Source organism: Nycticebus coucang, chromosome 17 (assembly GCF_027406575.1).
Source record: "Nycticebus coucang isolate mNycCou1 chromosome 17, mNycCou1.pri, whole genome shotgun sequence".
Lineage (NCBI taxonomy): Eukaryota > Metazoa > Chordata > Mammalia > Primates > Lorisidae > Nycticebus > Nycticebus coucang.
In genome coordinates, this window is record NC_069796.1 from 84,244,401 (window position 1) to 84,265,786 (window position 21,386).

A 21,386-nucleotide genomic window follows, 5' to 3' on the forward strand; every position below is an offset into this window, starting at 1 on the left:
ACCCGGGTCATCCCATGGGGATAAGAGTCTAGCTTTATAAACAGGGCAGCTGTGGACCTTGCACACACTGGGTTCCCTGGGTGCCTGAGCAGGCACCAAGATGATGTAGTCTCTGCCTCTGGCCTGCCCTCATGACGCCAGGGGCCATTTGTGTGGTTACAGCCAAGCCTGGCAGACAGATGTGCTCTCAGAGGCAGCCTCAGGAGCATCATTTTCTAGCTCTGAACCTTCTTATTACAAGACGCTGACTAGAACTTGTGAGAATTTTGGCTTCCTCTTTCCCATAGAGATAGGTGCTAATGGGAGCAGATGAGACCATGGATCCACTAAGGTTGGGGTGGGCACCTGAGAGGGGTGTCACTGACAGCGTGACAGGAATCCCCCTGCCCTTTAGTCCTTCCTTTAGCCCCTGGTTCTTTTTTGTTTTTTTGCAGTTTTTGGCCCAGGCTGGGTTTGAACCCACCACCTCCGGTATATGGGGCCGGTGCCCTACTCCTTTGAGCCACAGGCGCCTCCCTTAGCCCCCAGTTTTGCCTGTAATCTATACCTAGCTTCCCCCTTGCCCAGCTGGATTTGGTATGACTAGTAAGGCCATGTCAACCCTGGACACAAAGCAGTCCCCAGAACCTAAAAAGGGAGGCTGCATAGCTAGAGGCATATTTACTAGGGGCGGATGTCTTGCCCAGATTCACCAGGGAGTTTTTGGTGACCTGTTAATTTGTAGGTTCCCAGTAGATTCTGTTTGGGCCCATTTTTGGTCCCATCACATACAGAGAACTCTGAAAGCAGCTCTGAAAGAGGATGGGGCTGCCTGCCTGCCTGCCTGCATAAAAGTGAGCCATGACCACATGCAGGGAACAGCCTGACAAGGGAGGGACCCCTATGTACCTTCCTTCGGGAAATGGAGAACTCCTTTTCACACTGCTTACAGTGCGTTGCTTCATCATCTTTCAGCCAAGTATGGCCCTGAAAAGGAAGGAATGAATGCTCTAGAGATACACTTTATGTCTCAGGCCCTGATGAGAAATTAGCTGTGTTCTGTATCTATTGTCCCTCATAGCTCCTTTTTTGGGACTTCTTTTCACTAGCTGTGGCCTCACAGGACAGTAATGAAGGGGCCCTTACCCCAGGGCTGCCGAGAGCTGGAATCTACCCTATGGCTTCCTGATACTTGGCCCAGTACCCACTGGCTCTCTCGAGGCAGGTTGTCCAACATTCTGTGAAACTGAGACTCAAATTTTCTTTGGTTGAAGTAACTGGTGTCAGGTTCTGGTGCCTGGAACCCTGACTGTGGACACTATTCCAAAGAGGCTAGCTGAACTGACAGCAAGGATGGGCCAAATCTGAGCAAAACTACAACAGCTGGAGACATAGATCCTGGCAGAGAGGAAGTATGCAGCAGGGACTGGATCCCTAGGCCCTTCTCCATGCAGACCTAACCCCTGATCCTCACATAACCCTGGGAAGCAGGTGACCTGCGCTCCATGGAAGAGCCTCTGAAGCCTTAAAAGGTGACTTGGAAGGTCTCTCTCAGGAAAAACAAGAACATGTGATTGACTTAGCCTTACAGACTGAGGTGTTCCAGCCAGGTTAAAGGCATGATGTAGTTTCCTGGCTCCTTAGCATCTGCTGGACGTGATTCTCTTTATGACACACAGACCCTCGTGACTGAGCTTGAGTGGCTCCTCTTGGGCTACCTGCACATGCTCAGGGTGTCCATCCTTACATCAAAAAGCTCCAGTGGCTCTAAAGTTCTGTTTTATGATTCCTAATGGTTTCCCCTTGATGTTGTCAGCTATAATTTTTGTATATTTCTGTTCAGTGCCAGAGGTATAATGATAGGCAGCTCATAGTAGTTACATCCAAGGAGTTTTCAGTCTACAAGGGAGGCAACTTGATGCTGCCTAGGAATCCAGGCTGCTGTCAATTGCTATGACAATTTGCTTTGTCTACTCACAGTGTTCTGGGGAAGTTAGACACCCAGAGACATTGCTCTAGAGTCCCCAGAAGGTGCTGTGTGAAAGAATGCTCTTGCCCTGCTGCCACAGTAACGCCAAGGATCCTGCCAGTAGATAGCCCTGAGGGCAGGTACCCAACATGTCCATCTGCTCACCTGTGCCTTCTGCTTCAGCAGGCTGGCCCAGGGGCCACATGAATGCTTGTGCTCTTAAAGTGGAATGTGTCATTCTGCCCTCCCTTAAATGGTCCCGAAACTCAGTCCAGGTTAGGACTTGGCTTGAGTGGTCCCCAGAAATGGTACAGGGCAAAGGAGTGGGGCTGGCTGACCTCGGGCCTCTCACTTGGATGTAAGGGCCTGACTTTCATGAATTTTTTTTTTTTTTTTTTTTGAGACAGAGTCTCACTATGTCAGCCTCGGTAGAGTGCTGTGCCATCACAGCTCACAGTAACCTCAAACTCTTGGGCTTAAGTGATTCTCTTGCTTCAGCCTCCCAAGTAGCTGGGATTACAGGCGCCGTCCATATTGCCTGGCTGTTTTTTTGTTGCAGCCGTCATTGTGGTTTGGCAGACCCAGGCTGGATTTGAACCCACCAGCTCTGGTGTATGTGGCTGGCGCCCTAGCCCCTGAGCTATAGGCACCGAGCCATGACTTTCACTGTTATAAAAAGATTCCCAGATCTCTCCTCTCTCTGTCACCTTCTGCTTCCTTCTTAGGGCTACTTACCATCTAGGCCCATTTTCAAACAACAGCTCATGGCAGAGCTCCTGGAATCAGAAAACCTAGCTTCTAGTTTTAGCCCTGCCACTTGTCAGTACGCCTGTTCCAGCCTAGGGACATGTTTCTGAGCAGCATTTTGCTTATTTGTAAACATGTCATCATCGCCATTGCCTCAACCACATATTCCCATCTAGCTGTGGGAGAAAATTGAGAGCGCAGTGTCAGCAACGAGGCCCGATTCTCACGCTCACAACGACCCTCCAGTACCTTCAGTGCCTTGTTCACTTCCTTTATGTCTTCCATCTTCAGCTTGGACCTGGAAAAAAAAAGACCATTTTATAGCAGTGAGAGACTCTAAAACTCTTAACAGGGAGTTCCTGTGACCACTTGGCTTTGTGAGGATAGGAAAACCATAACATGAGTTACTCTAAAATGTTTCTGCCTTTTTACATCCCAGAGTCACTCAACATATCAGCTCACATGTCTGCTGAGGTCTGAAGCTGAGCTTGGGGACTACATCTGATGAAGAAAAGACTGTTCAGCCTACAAGAGTTTAAAAAGATTTTCAGCTTTTGTTGCAACAATGGAGGCCTATTTGCTGTCTATGGTGAATGTACCTTGCTCTGTAGACCTCACTCTGTAAACCTATCTTCCTCTTCCTTAATAAACTTTCACACTTCTCTTAAAAAAATTAAAATAAAAGGTTTTCAAGTGCTTGCATTCATTTAAAAATCAAGAATGAGCTTGAAGGCCGGATTCCTGGCTTCTGTGAGCTACCACTCCTGCATGTGACAGGTGCTTGCAGTGGGGCAGGGGCTCCCCACAGCAGGAACCCAGATCTGCAGTCTGGTCTGTGCTCCTGCTGCCCACTCAGCCTAGAGGGGTAGGCTCAGAGTGCCTGGTCATTTGTCTTTGCTATTTGTCCCAGTTTGATGAAAATATTTCAAATTGTGTATAAAACCAGCACATTGTACTCCATGATTAATGTACACAGCTATGATTTAATTAAAAAAAAAAAAAAAAAGATGGCAACCTGAACTAGAACTTCTCTGGGAAATATAAGTTGAGAAGAATTCAGATGTTCTCAAGATAAACTAGAAAACTTGGCTCGGCGCTGTAGCACAGTGGTTACAGCACCAACCACGTACACCAAGGCTGGCGGGTTTGAACGTGGCCTGGGCCAGCTAAACAACTGCAACGAAAAAATAGCCGGGTGTTGTGGCGGGCGCCTGTAGTCCCAGCTACTCGGGAGGCTGAGGCAGGAGAATCGCTTAAGCCCAGGAGTTGGAGGTTGCTGTGAGCTGTGACGGTATAGCACTCTACCGAGGGCGACATAATGCAACTCTATCTCAAAAAATAAGACAAACTGGAAAACCGTTCTGTAGCTAATGGGAGGGTCTGAGAACAGGCATGTCCTCTGTCATCACAGTGTGGGCTTGGAAGAGGAAGAAGGGAAGAAAGCACAAAGGCAGCTCCTCAGCTAGTCCTGTCTGGGAGCGCAGGCCTGACACTGCAACACTCCCACTCGACAGTGAGGGACAGTGGCCAGCAACTCAACCTGGGATTCTGAAGCCAGACCAGGCAGTAGCACGGAAGGCTGCAAAGTGCCATGGTACCTCTTAAAGATCAGAGACTATCCACATGTCTGAGGTCTGCTTTCCAGGAGGAGGGTGACCTCTGATTCTGCCTTGCTGTCTGTCTAGGGTGAGGACAGGCAAGAGAAAAATGGTGAATACTATTGCTGTAAATCCAAGAAGCCAGTGTCATGCTGGCCTGTGCCTCTACATCTAGTCCTGGGGAGTGCTCCTGGGAGGCCCCCGATCTGGCCTGTGCCAGTGGCAGACAGCTGGTGTTGGCCTGCTCAAGTCGCTCCCCTCAGAAGGGTGCAGGGCTGGAGGAGAGCAGGAGGCCCGAGAAGGATCTGGGAGGTGAGAGGATGGTGAGTGGGCAGGACCTCAAGTGTGAATGAGACGTCACACTCCCACTAAAGGTCTGAGAGGCTCCTTACTTTTCTTAATGCTACTAGCCCTTCCAGCATTCCAGACTGAGAGAAAAAATCATCAGGTTGCCCACATCTACACCCTACTTTAGTGTGTTTCTACCTCATTCCCCCTTCTGGTTACACAGTGCTGGGTCTGAGCCCCATCCCTGTATCAGGCACTGGTCTAGGACTCGGGCTCAGCCAGCTGTCCTCAAGGTCCTGTAGGAGTGAGAAAGACGGCCCTCCCGGGCACTACTTTGTTCCTGTGGGGGCCAGATCCACCTTGCCAGGTGGGAACTGACAGGACAGCAGAGGTGGCGGCAGAGGCTGATGCCTAATGGTTTCTTTTGCTTAAGCCAGTCTGAAATGGATTTCTGTCACTTGCAACCGAGAGTCCTTACTCATAAGAGAAAAGGCTACTCACCTGCTATGTTTGAAATGGAATAATCACACAAGTAGACAAGTTCTACAGTCTGCAGTGTGACCTACTTGTAGGGCCAGGTGTGCAGAGCAACCTGTCCAGACTGGGACCCTGGGGAGGGGAGCTGTCACATCAAAGAAGAATAGAACTACCAGGCTCTGCACTCCAGCCATCCTCTGGGGGACACAGGTGTCCTGTCACAGAAATGAGGTAGCTGTGCTGCAGCAGGGCTGGGAGAGCACTTCCTCTATGGCAGGCCTTAATTCCCAAACCATCCCTGTTCCCTCTGGCCTGCTGCAGGCTGATCAAGCAACCCCTCATCACCCATCCCCAGGAGCTGGATAGTGAGTGGATGCGAGTACTCTGCTCTCTAGGAATGAATATGCTCAGTGAACTAACTGGTAGCTGACCAACATTCCCATTTGGCTGGCAGAAATCAGCGGTGGGGTACAGTGGGTTCTGCTGAGGCCGACTTTCTTCTTTTGAAACACTTCGGTAGAATACCGTGGCATCACAGCTCACAGCAACCTCAAACTCTTGGGCTTAAGAGATTCTCTTGCCTCAGCCTCCCGAGTAGCTGGGACTATAGGCGTCTGCCACAATGCCCAGCTATTTTTTGAGACAGGGTCTTGCTCTAGCTCAGGCTGGTCTCGAACTCGAGCTTAGGCAATCCGCCCAACTTGGCCTCCCAGATTGCTGGGATTACAGGCATGAGCCACCTCACCCCGCTTGAAGCTGAGATTCTGAGAGGCTGCCCTTCAGTAGTAGGCAGGCCTCCAAAATGGCCTGCCCTCCTGCTACCAGCAGGAGACAGATTTGGGGCCCCAGCGATGAGGTATGCACACTAGGGTGAGCTCTATGGGGAGCAAGCTGAGCTGAGCTGTGCACAGGCTGAGAAGGTGGCAAATGAGGGGAGACCGGTCCTTACTGGCTGAGGTGCAGTCCCATTTCCTGGAGGGCTTGTTCCTGCTCGTCACAAACCTTCTGTAACTCTGCCTTCTCCTCCTGGAGCTCCTGCAGCTCCTAAAATGAACAAAGCTGACACCTGACACAGAAGCATTAAGTTTCCCCCTCCCCTATTTTTTAAGGTTTAGTAACTAGAGCAACCAGCAGATCTGAAAGTTTTTCAAGAGTAGAAGGCAGTTCTGTTGCATTTACAGCATTCTATGCAGGGTTCTTTCAGGCATTTCTTGTCATTTGCTTATTTTTCAAGAGTTGGCAGCTGGAAGGCAAGCACTGCAAGAGTGGCTCTGCATCTGGGGACAGGGGACAGCTACATTCATCAGCCACATTAAAGATAGTTACCCTCACAGGGCAAATAAGGCTTTGACTATTTGAGCTATTAAAAGGTAGATTTTTTTTTTTTTTTTTTTTTGAGACAGAGCCTCAAGCTGTCACCCTGGGTAGAGTGCTGTGGCATCACGGCTCACAGCAACCTCCAACTCCTGGGCTCGAGCGATTCTCCTGCCTCTGCCTCCCAAGTAGCTGGGACTACAGGCACCTGCCATAACGCTATTTTTTTGGGTTGCAGCCGTCATTATTGTTTGGCGGCCCCGGGCTGGATTTGGACCCGCCAGCCCTGGTGCATGAGGCTGGCGCCTTAGCTGCTTGAACCACAGGCCCTGAGCCTGAAAGGTGGCTTTTTTGTGCAACACTGAAATTTTTTGGGAAAGGGCTGGTCAATGATGAGGAAGGCCAAGACCTGGGACCTCATACATGGTCCGAAAGTGGCAAGACCCTGTGCAGCCTGCTAGACCGTGAGGGGCTGAGCATGTGGGAAGCTCATGAGCAGACAGCAACACTGACCGCGGTGTCAGTACTCCTTCAAACAGGCCAGCAAGGTTGGGACAGAGACCCAGGAAATGTCTGGGGGGTTTCTGGGCTGAAAGGGAGCCAACAGGGGTGTTTAGGCCGGAGTGGTGGGCAGCTCCCCACCCCATCCACTGCACCTTCTGACCAGGGTCTGTTCATACCTAGGCACATAAGACACACCACATGCCTCCCAGTGACGTCAGACGTGTGTCTTGCTTCTTTTGTTGTGCCGTGTGAGTGAGTGTGTAGTTCAAATCTTAGACTGACGTATCTGGTCAGGAGGTGTCCTCCTCTGCTCTCTGTTTCTGCCCTTCCCCTCTCTAAGCTCAGCCTGGCTCTTGAGGGGCCTCTTCCTTCCCTAACAACTGCAGGTACTGTCCATAGAAATCAAGAGCCTCTCTTCAGAGGATCTCTTGAGCCCAACAGTTTGAGGATGCAGTGAGCTAAGACTGATCCTACCACTGCACTCTAGCCTAGGCGGCAGAGTGAGTTTGTCTCTTAAGAAAAAAATGCCTGAGAGAACCCTCCTCTAGCCTTAGGCTGATCAGCAGTGCTGGGAAGCTGGGGAAAGGGTGCATAACACCTCCCCCACCCACCCAGGAAAAGCCACAGAAGTCAAAGGCACCCCCATACCACGCCAGGCTATAGGCAGCTCTTGTTAGGATTCTCAGAACCCTCTGCCTTCTGGGAAGACAGCTCATGATTTGGCATTAGAGGACAAGTTTTAGGATACCTCTGAGTTTCCTGGGAGGCCTACCTCTGTGATGTCACTCTTGCACCCCACCTCTCTCACCCTCTGAGCCCACAGCATCCAGGCTGTGCCTTCAAATGAGATGGGGCCTTCAGAGGATGGAGGCGATGGCAAGGATAAGCAGAGGGCTTAGGTTCCATCTGCTTTCCAATGATGACTTGGCCTTGTGCAGAGCATGCCCTATACTCCTAGGATGAGGGGGACCAGCATTTTTGGTCAAAAATATTTATTGGTTACTCCTGGTTTCTTCTCTTGCAAGCCTACCCCCCTGTTCCACGCAGTAGCCAGTGATCATGTGACAAAAAAGATCCTGACTTGGCGCCTGTGGTTCAAGCGGCTAAGGCGCCAGCCAGCCACATACACCTGAGCTGGCGGGTTCGAATCCAGCCTGGGCCCAGCAAACAACAATGATGGCTGCAACCATAAAATAGCCGTGCGTTATGGTGTGCGCCTGTCATTCCGGCTACTTGGGAGGCTGAGGCAAGAGAATCAGTTGAGCCCAGGAGTTGGAGGTTGCTGTGAGCTGTGATGCCACAGCACTCTACCCAGGGCGACAGCTTGAGGCTCTGTCTAAAAAAAAAAAAAAAAGATCCTGTCGCTCTGACAGCTTCCTATGGTGCTGAGAATAAAATCCACATTTCTTCCCTAGGTTACAGGGTCCACAGAGGGATTCCTACCCTCACACCTGCATCCTCTCTCATTACACTGCTTGGCATCTGCCTTGGAGGTGCTGTGCTGGGGCTGCTGCATGGCTGTCTCTGGCCCCTCCCGCACTGTGAGGACATTTTCCTGCTTTAGTCTCTACATAGCAATGACCACTGCAAGTTTATCTCGGTTGGCTTAGTGGTTGAAGGTCTGTCTTTGCCTTCTCCTCCTAGAACAGAAACTCTGGGTGGTGCCTGTGGCTCAAAGGAGTAGGGTGCTGGCCCCATATGCTGGAGGTGGCAGGGTCAAACCCAGCCCCGGCCAAAAAACAGCAAAAAAAAAAAAAAAAAAGAACAGAAACTCCCTGGAGGTGGGAACAGCATCCCAGGTCCTGGGGCAGGCTTGGTGCTCACACTGAGGACTCAGGGAGTGGTGCCCACTTGTGGGGGCGTCAGCAGGGATTCTGGTCTACCTTACCTTCTTTAATCCTTCTACTTGTTGTAGCTGTGTTCGGAGTACAGCGGAAGCTTCCTTCTCCTGCTGCAATCCTCGCTGAAGAGCTTGCCTTTGCTCTTTTTCTGATTTCAACTCTTTCTCTAGACTTGAGCTGTTTTCCCAAAATAAACTTGAGTTAGTCTCAAAGAAACTTTGATGAAAGATCTACAATTCATTACCCAACTCACTGAGCAGGGGATGGGGAACTATCTAAATTGCCCCTTGAGCACCCCAACCCTCTAATAAGGCTTTCCTCTCCCCCAGGTCGCTGTACCCCCATAAGAAAGAGCAGAAACAGTGGGAGGAAAGTGTGCCTGACACACAGGAGCCAGTGATGGAAACACAGAAAGCAGCCACAGGACCACACACGTAGAATCCTGAAATGGAGATTGAAGGATAAAGGAAATTGAAAGTTTATTCTGCTTTTTACAGCCCTCAGACAGTGGAGGATACTGGAGGGAAGAAGGTTAGGAGTGAGCCCAGTGTAACCAGCTGAGCAGCCCCGGGCACGCTGCTCTTAGAACCTGCTTTGTCACATTCTGTCATCTGGGCTAGAGCGCAGTAGCCTTGTCAGAGCTCACAGCAACCTCAAACTTCTGGGCTCACGGGACCCTCCCACCTCAACCTCCTGAGACCTGGGACTACAGGTCCAGGCCTCTGTGCCCAGCTGAGGGGTGGCTTTGTTCAACACTGAAAAGCTATGTTTTTTGGAAAGAGCTGGTGAAGGCTGAGAAAAGTCATGACCTAGGACCTCACTCATGGCCGGAGAGGAAAGACCCTCCTATGCAGGCTCACTAGACAAGAGCGGAGCATGGGGGAGGGGAGTGCACTAGGGGATGGCACAGTGGCCTCGTGGGGGTAAACTCTCGGATACTATCTGCCCCAGATTCCTTCAGGAGATGAAAGGAAAACTGCCTCCCAGCCCTCCCGAGCCATGTCCCCTGGCCAGGCTCTGGCCTACCATTGCTTGTGCAGCTGGGTGAGCTGCAGCTGCAGGGCGCTGACTTTCCCACCCAGTTCCTGCTGCAGCCTGTGGCTCCGCTCCTCAGCTCCATGCCGTGCGCGCTCCGCCTGCTGTAACCTGGACAGCAACACCAACAAGCCAGCGAGTGAGCTGGGTCATTTCTCAAAATTTAAGTTACGATTTTTGCATACCTTGGTTGGCTTAAATTTTTTATTTAAAAACTAACACACAGGGAAATCAACTCTTTTGCATGTATGGTCCCATGGGCTTGAGCACATGGAGAGATTTGGAAACACCACAACCAGGACACAGCACAGGCCCATCACCCTCACATGCTGTAGCGCTGCCCCTCTATAGTCACTTTCCCTGCTCCCCATCCCTAAACCGCTCATCTGTTCTGTGACACTGTGGCTTTGGCTTTTTAAGGATGTCATATAAACAGAATTACATTTAACATTTTTTTTTAGACAGAGTGTTACTTTGTCACCCTTGGTACAGTGCTGCAGCATCACAGCTCACAACCTCCTCAAACTCTTGGGCTTAGGTGATTCTCTTGTCTCAAGCCTCCCGAGTAGCTGGGACTACAGGTGTCCGCCACAACACCCAGCTATTTTTTTAGAGACAGGATCTCACTCTTGCTTGGGCTGGTCTCGAACCTGTGAGCTCAGGCAATCTACCCGTCTTGGCCTCCCAGAGTGTTGGGATTACAGGTGTGAGCCACTGCAGACTGGTTTAGTTTTATCAGAATAATATGTCCAAGAGCAATTTAAGTTTTTGTGTACATCAATGATTAATTCCTTTTTTCTTTTTCTTAAGACAGGCTTTAGTGCCATTGTGTCATAGCTTGCAGCAACCTCAAACTCTTTCATTTAAAAAAAATGAAAAAAAAAAAAACAAGCTAAATATCTTCTTAGCATATGACCCAAGCAATCCTCTTGCCTTAGTCTCCCGAGTAACTGGGACTACAGATGTCTGCCACAATACCTGGCTAGTTTTTTTTTAATTTTTAGAGATGGGGCTGGTCTCAAACTCCTGAGCTCAGGCAGTCCACCTGTCTCGGCCTCCCAGAGTGCTGGGATTACAGGTGTGAGCCACTGGGGCCCAACCAGTTGACTCCTGACGGTGAGTTGTACAGATGTGCCAGTTTGCCCATTCACCCAGTGTATTGGTGTTGCTTCTAGTTTTGGCAGTCATGAACAGAGCTGCTAGAAACATTTCTGTACTGGTTTGGTGTGGATTGGACAGAAGTTTAATTTTTCTTTGGGTCATATGCTAAGAGGATATTTAGCTTTTTTTTTCATTTTTTATAATTTCAGATTAATGTGAAGGTATAAACCATGAGGTTATATACTTTACACATGGCAGGTAAGCATCAGAGTAGTTAGTTGTGTTCTACGCCCGGGGAGTGTGCCATATATCCACACAATGTACCCACTGGGAGTGAACCCCCTTCTTTCCTCCTTTCTTCTTGAATTTGAGATTTTCTCTGTGTGGGTCTGTGATTGTTAACCTCCTAATTTCAAACTGATGGTTTGATGGTTGTTTTTCCAATCTTGTGATACTTAGGAGAATAATTTCTTTTTCTTTTTGAGACAGAGTCTCACTTTGTCACCCTCACTAGAGTACTGTGGCATCATAGCTCACATCAACCTCAAATTCTTGGGCTCAAGCGATTCTCTTGACTCAGGCTCCCGCGTAGCTGGGACTACAGGTGCCTGCCACAACGCCTGTCTATTTTTAGGCGGGGGCTCGCTCTTGCTCAGGCTGGTCTTCCACCCATGAGTTCAAGCAATCCACCCGCCATGGCTTCCCAGAATACTGGGATTATAGGTGTGAGCCATTGCACCTGGCCTAAGAGAATATTTTCTAAATCCATCCAGGTTGTTACAAAGAATGCAAAATTTCCACCACTTTTTAGGGGTAAACAGCATTTCATAGTAAACATATCATACAGCTTATTAATTCATTCATATGTTGATGGGCACTTAGGTTATTTCTATATATTTGCAATTGTGGAGTGAGTGGCTATGAACATTCTAGTAAAAATGTGCCTGTGGTAAAATGTCTTTTGCATAAATGCTCTGCCCAGTAGTGGGATTGCAGGGCCAAATGGTGGGTCTACTTTTCTGTATGGAATCTCCATACTTCCTTCCACAGAGGCTGTACTAGTTTGCAGACCCACCAACAGTTCTTGAGTGTTTTCTTCTCTTTGCACCCACACCAGGAACTGTTGCTTTGGGACCTTATGATGTGGGCCATTCTCACTGGGGTTGGATAATATATCAAAGTAGTTTTATTTTTTTTTTTTTTGGTTTTGGAAGCATTTTATTATTGCTTCAAGTTTAAGAACTTTTCACCAATGATAGAAAATTAACACTGCTCAGCTTCTGAATTTTTGTTTTTGCAGACATGTCCTCGTATTTCTCTCCAATTTGGACAATCATTCCACCTGTGATTGCTGGATCAGTCTTAACCTCCAATTTCAATATTTGGTCTTGACCCAGGAAGCTTTTCAGGACTGTTTTTAATTCAGTGACAGTAGCTTCTTCCAGAAGAGATGCAGTGGTCACTGTGCATGGCACCCCTCCACGGTGAACACTCATCATGGTGGAAAAGGCAGACACAACTCCTTGGGTATTGCTAAGCGGCCATTTTCAGCAAGCAGATTCATCAGGTTGGATGTGAGGCGAGAAAACTGCTCTTTTGCCGTGATGTCATTTAGGCTTTTCATTTTAATGGAACGTTTCACATAGGGATTCAAAATAGAAGCAGTCATTTTAGGTTCCTTCAGGAGTTGTGATACTCTCAACAACTCCTTTTCTGCTTGTTCCAGCTTATTCTGTTTTGATGCAGCAGAATAAAGAGCAGTGGCATAGCGACCTTCAACACCACATCTCTGAACAGGTGGCCGCACAAGCTTGGTGAATGGCCTAGCCACAGAGGCATCACACCTGCTGGGAGATCCTGGACACTGCTGAGGCTGCCATCTTCTCCCCAGAGATGGTGTATGTGGCTGGTGCCCTATCCACTGAGCTATGGGAGCTGCCACCCCATCACCATTTATTAAACAGAGATTCTTTCCCCCAGTGAATATTTTTGTTTGTTTTGCAAAAGATTAGATGGTGATGAGACTGGTTTCATCTCTGAATTCTCTATTTTGTTCCAGAGATCTATGTCCCTATTTTTATGCCAATGCCATGCTGTTTTGATCACTATAGACTTGTTGAACAATGTGATAAATCTTAGAAGGATAAATATAAATAAAAACATAAATGCCTTAGAGAGTTGGCTGGGCACGGTGGCTCACGCTGTAATCCCAACACTCTGGGAGGCTGAGGCAGATGGATTGCTTGAGCTCACAGGTTTGAGACCAGCCTGACCAAGCGCGAGATCCCATCTCCAAAAACAGCTAGGCGTTGTGGCAGGCACCTGTAGTCCCAGCTATTTGGGAGACTGAGGCAAGAGAATCGCTTGAGTCCAAGAGGTTGGTCTGTGAGCTATGATGCCACGGCACTCTACCAAAGTGGGACAAAAAAAAAAAAACCCAAAACAAAAAAGAAACTGTTTTCCAAAAAACGGAAAAATTAATCAGATGTTGCAACAGATGCCTGTAGTCTCAGCTACTTGGGAGGCTGAGGCAAGAGAAATACTTGAACCCAAGAGTTTGAGGTTTCTGTGATTTATGACAATGCCAAGGCACTCTACCCAGGGTGACAGAGTGAGACTGCCTTAAAAAAAAAATCCTATAATTAGATTGTTTCCTTTTTTTTTTTTGAGACAGAGTCTTGCTTTGTGTTGTCAGCTAGGTTAGGGTACTATCGCCTCAGTCTAGCTCACAGCAACCTCAAACTTCTGGGCTTAAGTGACCTTCTTGCCTCAGGCTCCCAAATAGCTAGGACTACAATTACCTGCCACCATGCCTGGCTAATTTTTCTTTTTTTTTGAGACAGAGTCTCACTATGTCACCCTGGGTAGAGTGCTCACAGCAACCTCAAACTCTTGGGCTTAAGCGATTCTCTTGCCTCAGCCTCCCAAGTAGCTGGGACTACAGGCGCCCACCACAACACCTAGCTATTTTTTGGTTGTAGTTGTCCTTGTTGTTTAGCAGCCCCAGGCCAGGTTTGAACCCACCAGCCCCGGTGTATGTGGCGAGTGCCCTAACCACTGGGCTATTGGCACTGAGCCTCAGGCTGCTCCTGAACTGCTGAGCTCGGGCAATCATCATGCCTCAGTCTCCCAGAGTGCTAGGATTACATGTGTGTACAAGGTCTACTATTGAGTTTTGAGAGTTCTTTATATATTATAGATATAAGTTCTGTCAGAAATATGATTTGTAAACTTTCTACAAATTTATAACTTGCCTTTTTATGTTCTTAACTGTCTTTCACAGAACAAAAGTTTTAAATTTTGATAAAGCCCAATTTATCAAGTTTTTCTCTTATGGATCATGCTTTTATATTATATCTAAGATTTCTTTCCCTGACCCAAAAGTCATGAAGATTTTCTAAGTTTTCTTTCTTTCTTTCTTTTTTTTTAGAGACAGAGTCAGTTTGTTACCGTAGGTAGTGTGCTGTGGCGTCACAGCTCACAGCAACCTCCAACTCCCGGGCTTAGGCGATTCCCTTGCCTCGGCCTCCCGAGTAGCTGGGACTACAGGCACCCACCACAATGCCTGGCTATTTTTCTGTTGCAGTTGTTATTGTTGCTTAGCTGGCCCAGGTCGGATCTGAACCTACCAGCCTCAGTGTACATGGCCGGCGTCCTCCCCGCTGAGCTATGGGCGCCACCTGTTTTTATTTTTTTAGAACCAGGGTCTTGCTCTATTGCCCAGGTTGGGATGCAGTGGCATCATCATAGCTCACTGTAACCTCAAACTCCTGAGCTCAAGTGATCCTCCTAACTCAGCCTCCTGAGTAGCTAGGACTACAGGAGTCTATCACCACGCCCAGCTAATTAAAAACATTTTTTGTAGAGATGGGATCTTGCTATGTTGCCTAGGCTGGTCTTGAACTCTTGGCCTCACACAATCTTCTCACCTTGGCTTCCCAAAGTACTTGAATTACATGCATAAGCCACTGTGTCTGGCCTATGATCCATTTTGAGTTAATTTTTGTATAAGGTATGAGATACAGATTGAGGGGTTTTTTTTGAATATGGATGTCCAATTATTTCAGTATCATTTCTTTCTTTTTTTTTTTTGTCACTGTACCGCCCTCGGGTAGAGTGCCATGACGTCACAGGGCTCACAGCAACCTCTAACTCTTGGGCTTACGCAATTCTCTTGTCTCAGCCTCCCAAGCAGCTGGGACTACAGGCGCCTGCCACAACACCCGGCTATTTTTTTGTTGCAGTTTGGCCGGGGCCGGGTTTGAACCCGCCGCCCTCGGCATATGGGGCTGGCACCCTACTCACTGAGCCACAGGCGCCGCCCTTCAGTATCATTTCTTGAAAAGAATTTTCTCTATTGAACTACCTTAACACCTTTGTAAAAAGTCATTGGTAATATTTGTGTGGGTTTATTTTTGGGCTCTATTCTGATCCACTGCTGACCTGATATTTCAATGTGACAGTGACAATGAACTCAATGTAGAGTCCAGTTCCCTGAGAGGGTAACCCGATGTAGTGCTTAGGCAAGGCTGTTGATTCTAGTTCTTGTTGGGTAAGACTCTGGACCTGTTGTGGTGGGCGCCTGTGGTTCCAGCTACTCAAGAGGCTGAGGCAAGAGAATTGGCTAAGCCCAAGAGTTGGAGGTTGCTGTGAGCTATGACGCCACTGCACTCTACTGTGGGCGATAAAGTGAGACTCTGTCTCTAAAAAAAAGACTCTGGACCTGAAGGACAGTCACCCGGACTCTTCTGTACTTCTGCGAGGGACTCTGAGTGAGTCACCAGGCCCAAAGAATGCTCAGCACTTTCTAGGGAATAACTGGCAGGAAAATGCTTACCTTTCTTCCATTTGTCTCATGCTGGACATAACTTGATTGGCTTTTCCTTCAAAAGATGTGATGGCTTCATCCTTCTGCTGTAAGCTGCTCTCTGCACTCTACAAAAGCAAGAGAAAGGGTTCATACTCTTCCTATCCCTTAACCCCCATGCCTGCTGGATTACAAATGGGGTTTAACTGTTACCCTCCTACTTTTCTAACATTTTCAAGAGTATTTTGTTAACTGCTGCTCTTGCTTAGAGCACTGGAAGACAAGCTGGGTCAAGGTTCCCAGCTTTGTCCATGGGGAAAGAAAGGCAAAGAGGGAGGTCCTGGCGTGTTTGCTCCTTTCTGACAAGGAATTCCAGACTCAGCATTCCTGAGCTGTTCCCACATGCCAGGCACGTCCACCAGTTCCCCTGAACCTGAAGGGTTGTCTCTCAAGGGAGATGTCAGCCCCACTTTTCCCAGTGAGCGAGGCTCAGAAAGCTGAAGGTTATGGAGCAAATGAGGGCTGAGGCTGGGTTCACTCGCAGGTACACACGTCTGTGTGACTTTATAAACCCAGGCCTTTTTTGGGGGGGAAGGGGAACAGAGTCTCACTTTGTTGCCCTCAGCAGAGTGCCATGGCATCACAGCTCACAGCAACCTCCAACTCCTGGGCTTAGGCGATTCTCTTGCCTCAGCCTCCCAAGTAGCTGGGACTACAGGCACTCGCTATAATGCCTGGCTATTTTTTATTGCAGTTTGGCTGGAACTGGGTTTGAACCCACCACCCTTGGTATTTGGTGCTGGCACCCTACCCACTGAGCCACAGGTGCCGCCCTAAGCCCAGGCATTTTTTTTTTTTTGTAGAGACAGAGTCTCACTTTACTGCCCTTGGTAGAGTGCCGTGGCCTCACACAGCTCACAGCAACCTCCAACTCCTGGGCTTAAGCGATTCTCTTGCCTCAGCCTCCCGAGTAGCTGGGACTACAGGCACCCGCCACAACGCCCGGCTATTTTTTGGTTGCAGTTTGGCCGGGGCCGGGCTTGAACCCACCACCCTCAGTATATGGGGCCGGCGCCTTACCGACTGAGCCACAGGCTCCGCCCTAAGCCCAGGCTTTTAACCTTGGCAGACTCAGTGGCCAAGAGGGGGCACTGCATGTTCCTGTGTATTTACAAGAGATTCCCTTACAATACAAGAATAAAGAAAGGGTGAAGAAAGCCTTATAGATTCCTAAGAAATAACATTGCATTCTCTGATCTTAATGTAATAAAATTAGACACTAACAACAAAAGAATAGCTAAAAACACCTCATATCTGAAAATTAAATGGCATATTACTAAGAACTACTGTGCTAAAAAACAAACTAGAAGAGAAATGAAATACTTAAGAGTTAAGAGACAATATAAATACCATGTGACATTTCATTGAAGGAGGATGCCATTGAGAGTCAGACACCCAGCAATTCCATGCACCACCAAGAGAGGAAAACATCACTGACAGCAGCATGCCACGTACTGACTGTAAGATACCTCTCAATTTCAGAGATGCCAAAATGATAAACCCTGAGCAAATGTGAAAATTGAAGGGAACATCCTAAACCTTGTAAAGATTAAACAGGGAACATCTATCAAGCATTATACTTCCATGGAGAAACTTTTTAGATGCACTCCTTTTAAGACAGGAATTATACATTTGCTCACTATTTCTACTGTTTAATGTAATCTTTTTTTTTTTTTTTTTTTTTTTGAGACAGTGTTATTATGTCGCCCTCGGTAGAGTGCTGTAACATCACAGCTCACAGCAGCTTCAAACTCTTGGGCTCAAGCAATTCTCTTGCCTCAGCCTCCCGAATAGCTGGGACTCTAGGCGCCCGCCACAACGCCCGGCTATTTTTAGAGATAGGGTCTCGCTCTTGTCAGGCTGGTCTCCAACCTGTGAGCTCAGGCAATCCACCCGCCTCGGCCTCCCAGAGTGCTAGGATTATAGGTGTGAGCCACCGTAACGGCCTCCTAGTTGGATTTTTTTTTTTTTGGCCGGGGCTGGGTTTGAACCTGCCACCTCCGGCATATGGGACCAGCACCCTACTCCTTGAGCCACAGGCACCACCCTCCTGGTTGGATTTTTTAAAAGAAAATTTATGAACTTATTCTAAAATTTTTATCAAAAATAAAGGTGTAGCCAGGAGTGGCGGCTCACACCTGTAATTACAGATACTCAAGAGGCAGAGGCGAAGAATGGCTTGAGCCAGAAATTTGAGACCAGCTTGGGCAACACACTGAGACCTCCTCTGTAAAAAAATAAAATAAAATAATCAGCTAGGCATGTTGCTGTATCTATAGTCCCAGCTAACTGGAAGGTGGAGGCAGGAGTATTGCTTGTGCTCAGTTCAAGGCTACAGTGAGGTATGACTGAACTCCAGCCTGGGTGAAAGAGTGAGACCTTCTCTCAACAAAAAAAGGAAAAGGTAAGTCAAGAAAAGGGGAGAAAAAAAAAAGAGCAAAGAGGGCAAGAGGGACCTCTGCTACGTGCTGAGTTGTGTCCAAATTCATATGCTGGAGTCCCGACTCCACCACCTCACAGGGCTGTTATGATGTCATTACTTAAGATGAGGTCATTCTGGAATAGGGTAGGTCCTTACTACAATATGAGGGGAAATTTCAAACAGACACGCACACAGGCAGAATGCTGTGAAGATGATGGCAGAAATGGTGATGCTTCTTTGAGTCAAGGAATGCCAAAGATTGTTAGGAACCACTAAAAGCTAGGAGAGAGGGATGGGAGGGATTCTTCCTCACAGCTGTCAGAAGAAACCATGTCTGCTGATACCTTAATCTCAGACTTCTGGCCTCCAGAACTGAGACAGTACAGTTCTGTTAAGCTACCTAGTCTGTGGTACTTTGTTACAATACCCCTAGCAAACTAATACAACCTCCTACTCATTAAAACACACTGCAAGCTGGGGCACAGTGGAACATGCCTGTAATCCCAGAACTTGGGAGGCCAAGGTGGGTGGATTGCCTGAGCTCATCAGTTCAAGACCAACCTGAGCAAGAGCGAGACCCTGTCTCTAAAAAAATAGCCACACACTGTGGCGGGTGCTTATAGTCCCACAATGCTCAGATTTCTAACTTACTCTATTTTAGGGTCTGCTAAATTATATAATAATAAAGCAGTTTAGTTAGCCAAGCTAACACACATTATGGCTATGTAACACTGACTAAAACCAAAAGAAAATTAAGAGAAATTTAAATAGACAATTTCTTGGAAGGGTGAAACTATCTTTCTCCTTTCCTCTTTTGTTTTACTTCAACTTTCATTGTTGCTGTTATAATACTGATTATATAATAGTTAAAAGAGACAGGAAAAAAAATAGCTTATAGTACTATTATAATATTGATTATACAATTATTTGAAAAGGGATAGGAAAAATGACACAGTTGATTAGTACTCTCTACCCTCCATTTTCTATGACAGATTTTTTATTGGAAATGAAACCATGTCCATGGAAAATGAAGTGTGACTGTGTTGGCAAGAAAATAGGAACCTAAAAGTAAAAAAAAAAAAGAAAAGCTTTCAGAAGGACACAAAGGGGTGCCCTTCTAGGTAGCTTCTGAGCAAAAGAGCTCTTTAATTTTTAGATGTTCATGATTGATTCTTTCGGGGCTAGTTCCCCGGATCCATTCTGAAATGACACGGGAGAGGCAGGCAGGCAGCCAGCTGTGTTGCCCAGAAGACTTGACAAGACTTTTTTTTAAAGAAATAGACTTTCACTCTACTGCCCAGGTTAGAGTGCAGTGGCCCAATCACAGCTCACTGTAGCCTCAACCTCCTGGGCTGAAGCAATCTTCCCCCCGTATTCCCCTAAGAGCTAGGACTAGAGGCATAAACTGCCATACCAGGCTGATTTTTATTAAATTTTTGCAAAAATGGGGATGGGGGTTGTCTTTCTAAATTGGTCAGGCTGGTCTCGAACTCTGGGCCTCAAGTAATAATTCTCCCACTTCAGCTTCCTGAAGTACTGGGGTTACAGGTGTGAGTCACTGCACCCAGCAAGATTAAGTCAATGACAAATCAAGATTTACTTAATGGCCAAGTTTGAAAAAACAATACTAAATGACATCCTTAATTCACTTGTCATGAAACAGAAGGAAATACACAGCAGGAAGACAGTGAAGGTGTGATGGACGAAGTTTGGGTCTGAATTAAAAACATGTGGCTTGGGGAAGCTCCTATAGCTCAGTGAGTAGGGCGCTGGCCACATAACACTGAGGCTGGCGGGTTTGAACCTGGCCCAGGCCAGCTAAAACAAAAATGACAACTGCAACCACAAAAAAAAATAGCCGGGCATTGTGGCGGGTGCCGGTTGTCCCAGCTACTTGGGAGGCTGAGGCAAGAGAATTGCTTGAGCCCAAGAGTTTCAGGTTGCTGTGAGCTGTGATGCCATAGCACTCTAACGAGGGTGACAGCTTGAGACTCTGTCTCAAAAAAAAAAAAAAAAAAAAAAAAATGTGGCTTGGATTTCAGCTCTACTTATTAGCTTATTAGCATGTGATTTTGCCACTTGGTTCTGTCTTGTCACTTACATTTCCCCCCATTTCTCAGGGACTGATTGCTATGAAGATCAAATAAAACAAATGCAATAACGTAGTCGGGCCTCAGACCAAGTCTGGCATACAGGAGGGGCTCACTCTGCAGGAAGAACAATGTAAGACTGGCAAGCAGAAGGAAACTAGGCTGTGATGAGGGCACAGCCAACTCCCACCTGGACTTTGTGAAACATCTGTAAATTAATCGCTTTGACTTCTTCTAGCTGCTGGCGGAGGGCGACTAGTGTGTCTTGCTTCTCGTGGGTGTCTTTTTCCAGTAACTTCATTGCAATTTCCATTTCTGTTTTCATTCCAATTTGCAACTCAAGTTCCTTTTCTAGTTCCTTAAAAGAATATGTAAAAGGAAAATGTTATTAAAGTAGATCACAGGAAGAAATATATATATAACTGATGCCTAAATACAAACAGTGCTTAAAATACAAAATCCTGAAAAGTTCAAATGGATTTGGGAAATTGAGAAGATCCTGTCTGGAGCAGAACTAGAGCACTTTTTTTTCACTGTACAGTTAAAGCTGGCTCCACAGCAAGTCAACAGAAAGTTGGTCAGTGGCAAGATGAGCCTAGATTTCTAGCAACCGTGATCTCCAGACCCACACATCAGAATGCACAGTCTGAAAGAATGTCTGTCTTGTATTTCAAGTTGTGGAAGGGATCTGAATGTTAGAATTTCTGGAATGGTTTGGTAGTTCACGGCAAGAAAGGTGAAATCATTTTAATTTTTTTTTTTTTTTTTTTGAGACAGAGTCTCACTTTGTCACTCGGGGTAGAGTGCTATGGCATCACAGCTCACAGCAACCTCCAACTCTTGGGCTCAAGTGAACCTCTTGCCTCAGTTTTTCTACTTTTAGTAGTGATGGGGGTCTCGCTTTTGCTCAGGCTGGCTTGAACTCGCGAGCTCAAGCAATCTACCCACCTCGGCCTCCCAGAGTGCTGGGATTACAAGTGTGAGGCACTGCGTCCAGCCAATGGTGAAACCATTTTCAAATTGTTCTGTCCTACATAACTTAGGACACGCACACACACATATTTCCCTGCATCCACGCAAGAAACAAAGAAATAAAGAAGGTGTAAGAAAGGTGTTTAGTAGAGAACTTTGGTCACTGGTACACAGACTGAGTG

The 21,386-nt window shown here is 47.3% G+C and overlaps 1 protein-coding gene and 1 pseudogene across 1 annotated transcript in view; both read right to left on the reverse strand.

Moving 5' to 3' along the window:
* RUFY1 (RUN and FYVE domain containing 1) overlaps positions 1-21,386 on the reverse strand; it is a 63,438-nt gene that overhangs the window by 1,795 nt on the left and 40,257 nt on the right. The window contains exons 11-17 of the mRNA XM_053567272.1: positions 20,423-20,590; positions 15,691-15,788; positions 9,744-9,863; positions 8,765-8,894; positions 6,008-6,102; positions 2,945-2,993; positions 889-966 (exon numbers count right to left, since the gene is read on the reverse strand). Of these exons, the coding sequence (XP_053423247.1) occupies positions 889-966; positions 2,945-2,993; positions 6,008-6,102; positions 8,765-8,894; positions 9,744-9,863; positions 15,691-15,788; positions 20,423-20,590 (738 nt within the window). The remainder of the gene's footprint in view (positions 1-888; positions 967-2,944; positions 2,994-6,007; positions 6,103-8,764; positions 8,895-9,743; positions 9,864-15,690; positions 15,789-20,422; positions 20,591-21,386) is intronic.
* On the reverse strand, positions 12,089-12,733 carry LOC128569220 (ATP synthase subunit O, mitochondrial-like; annotated as a pseudogene).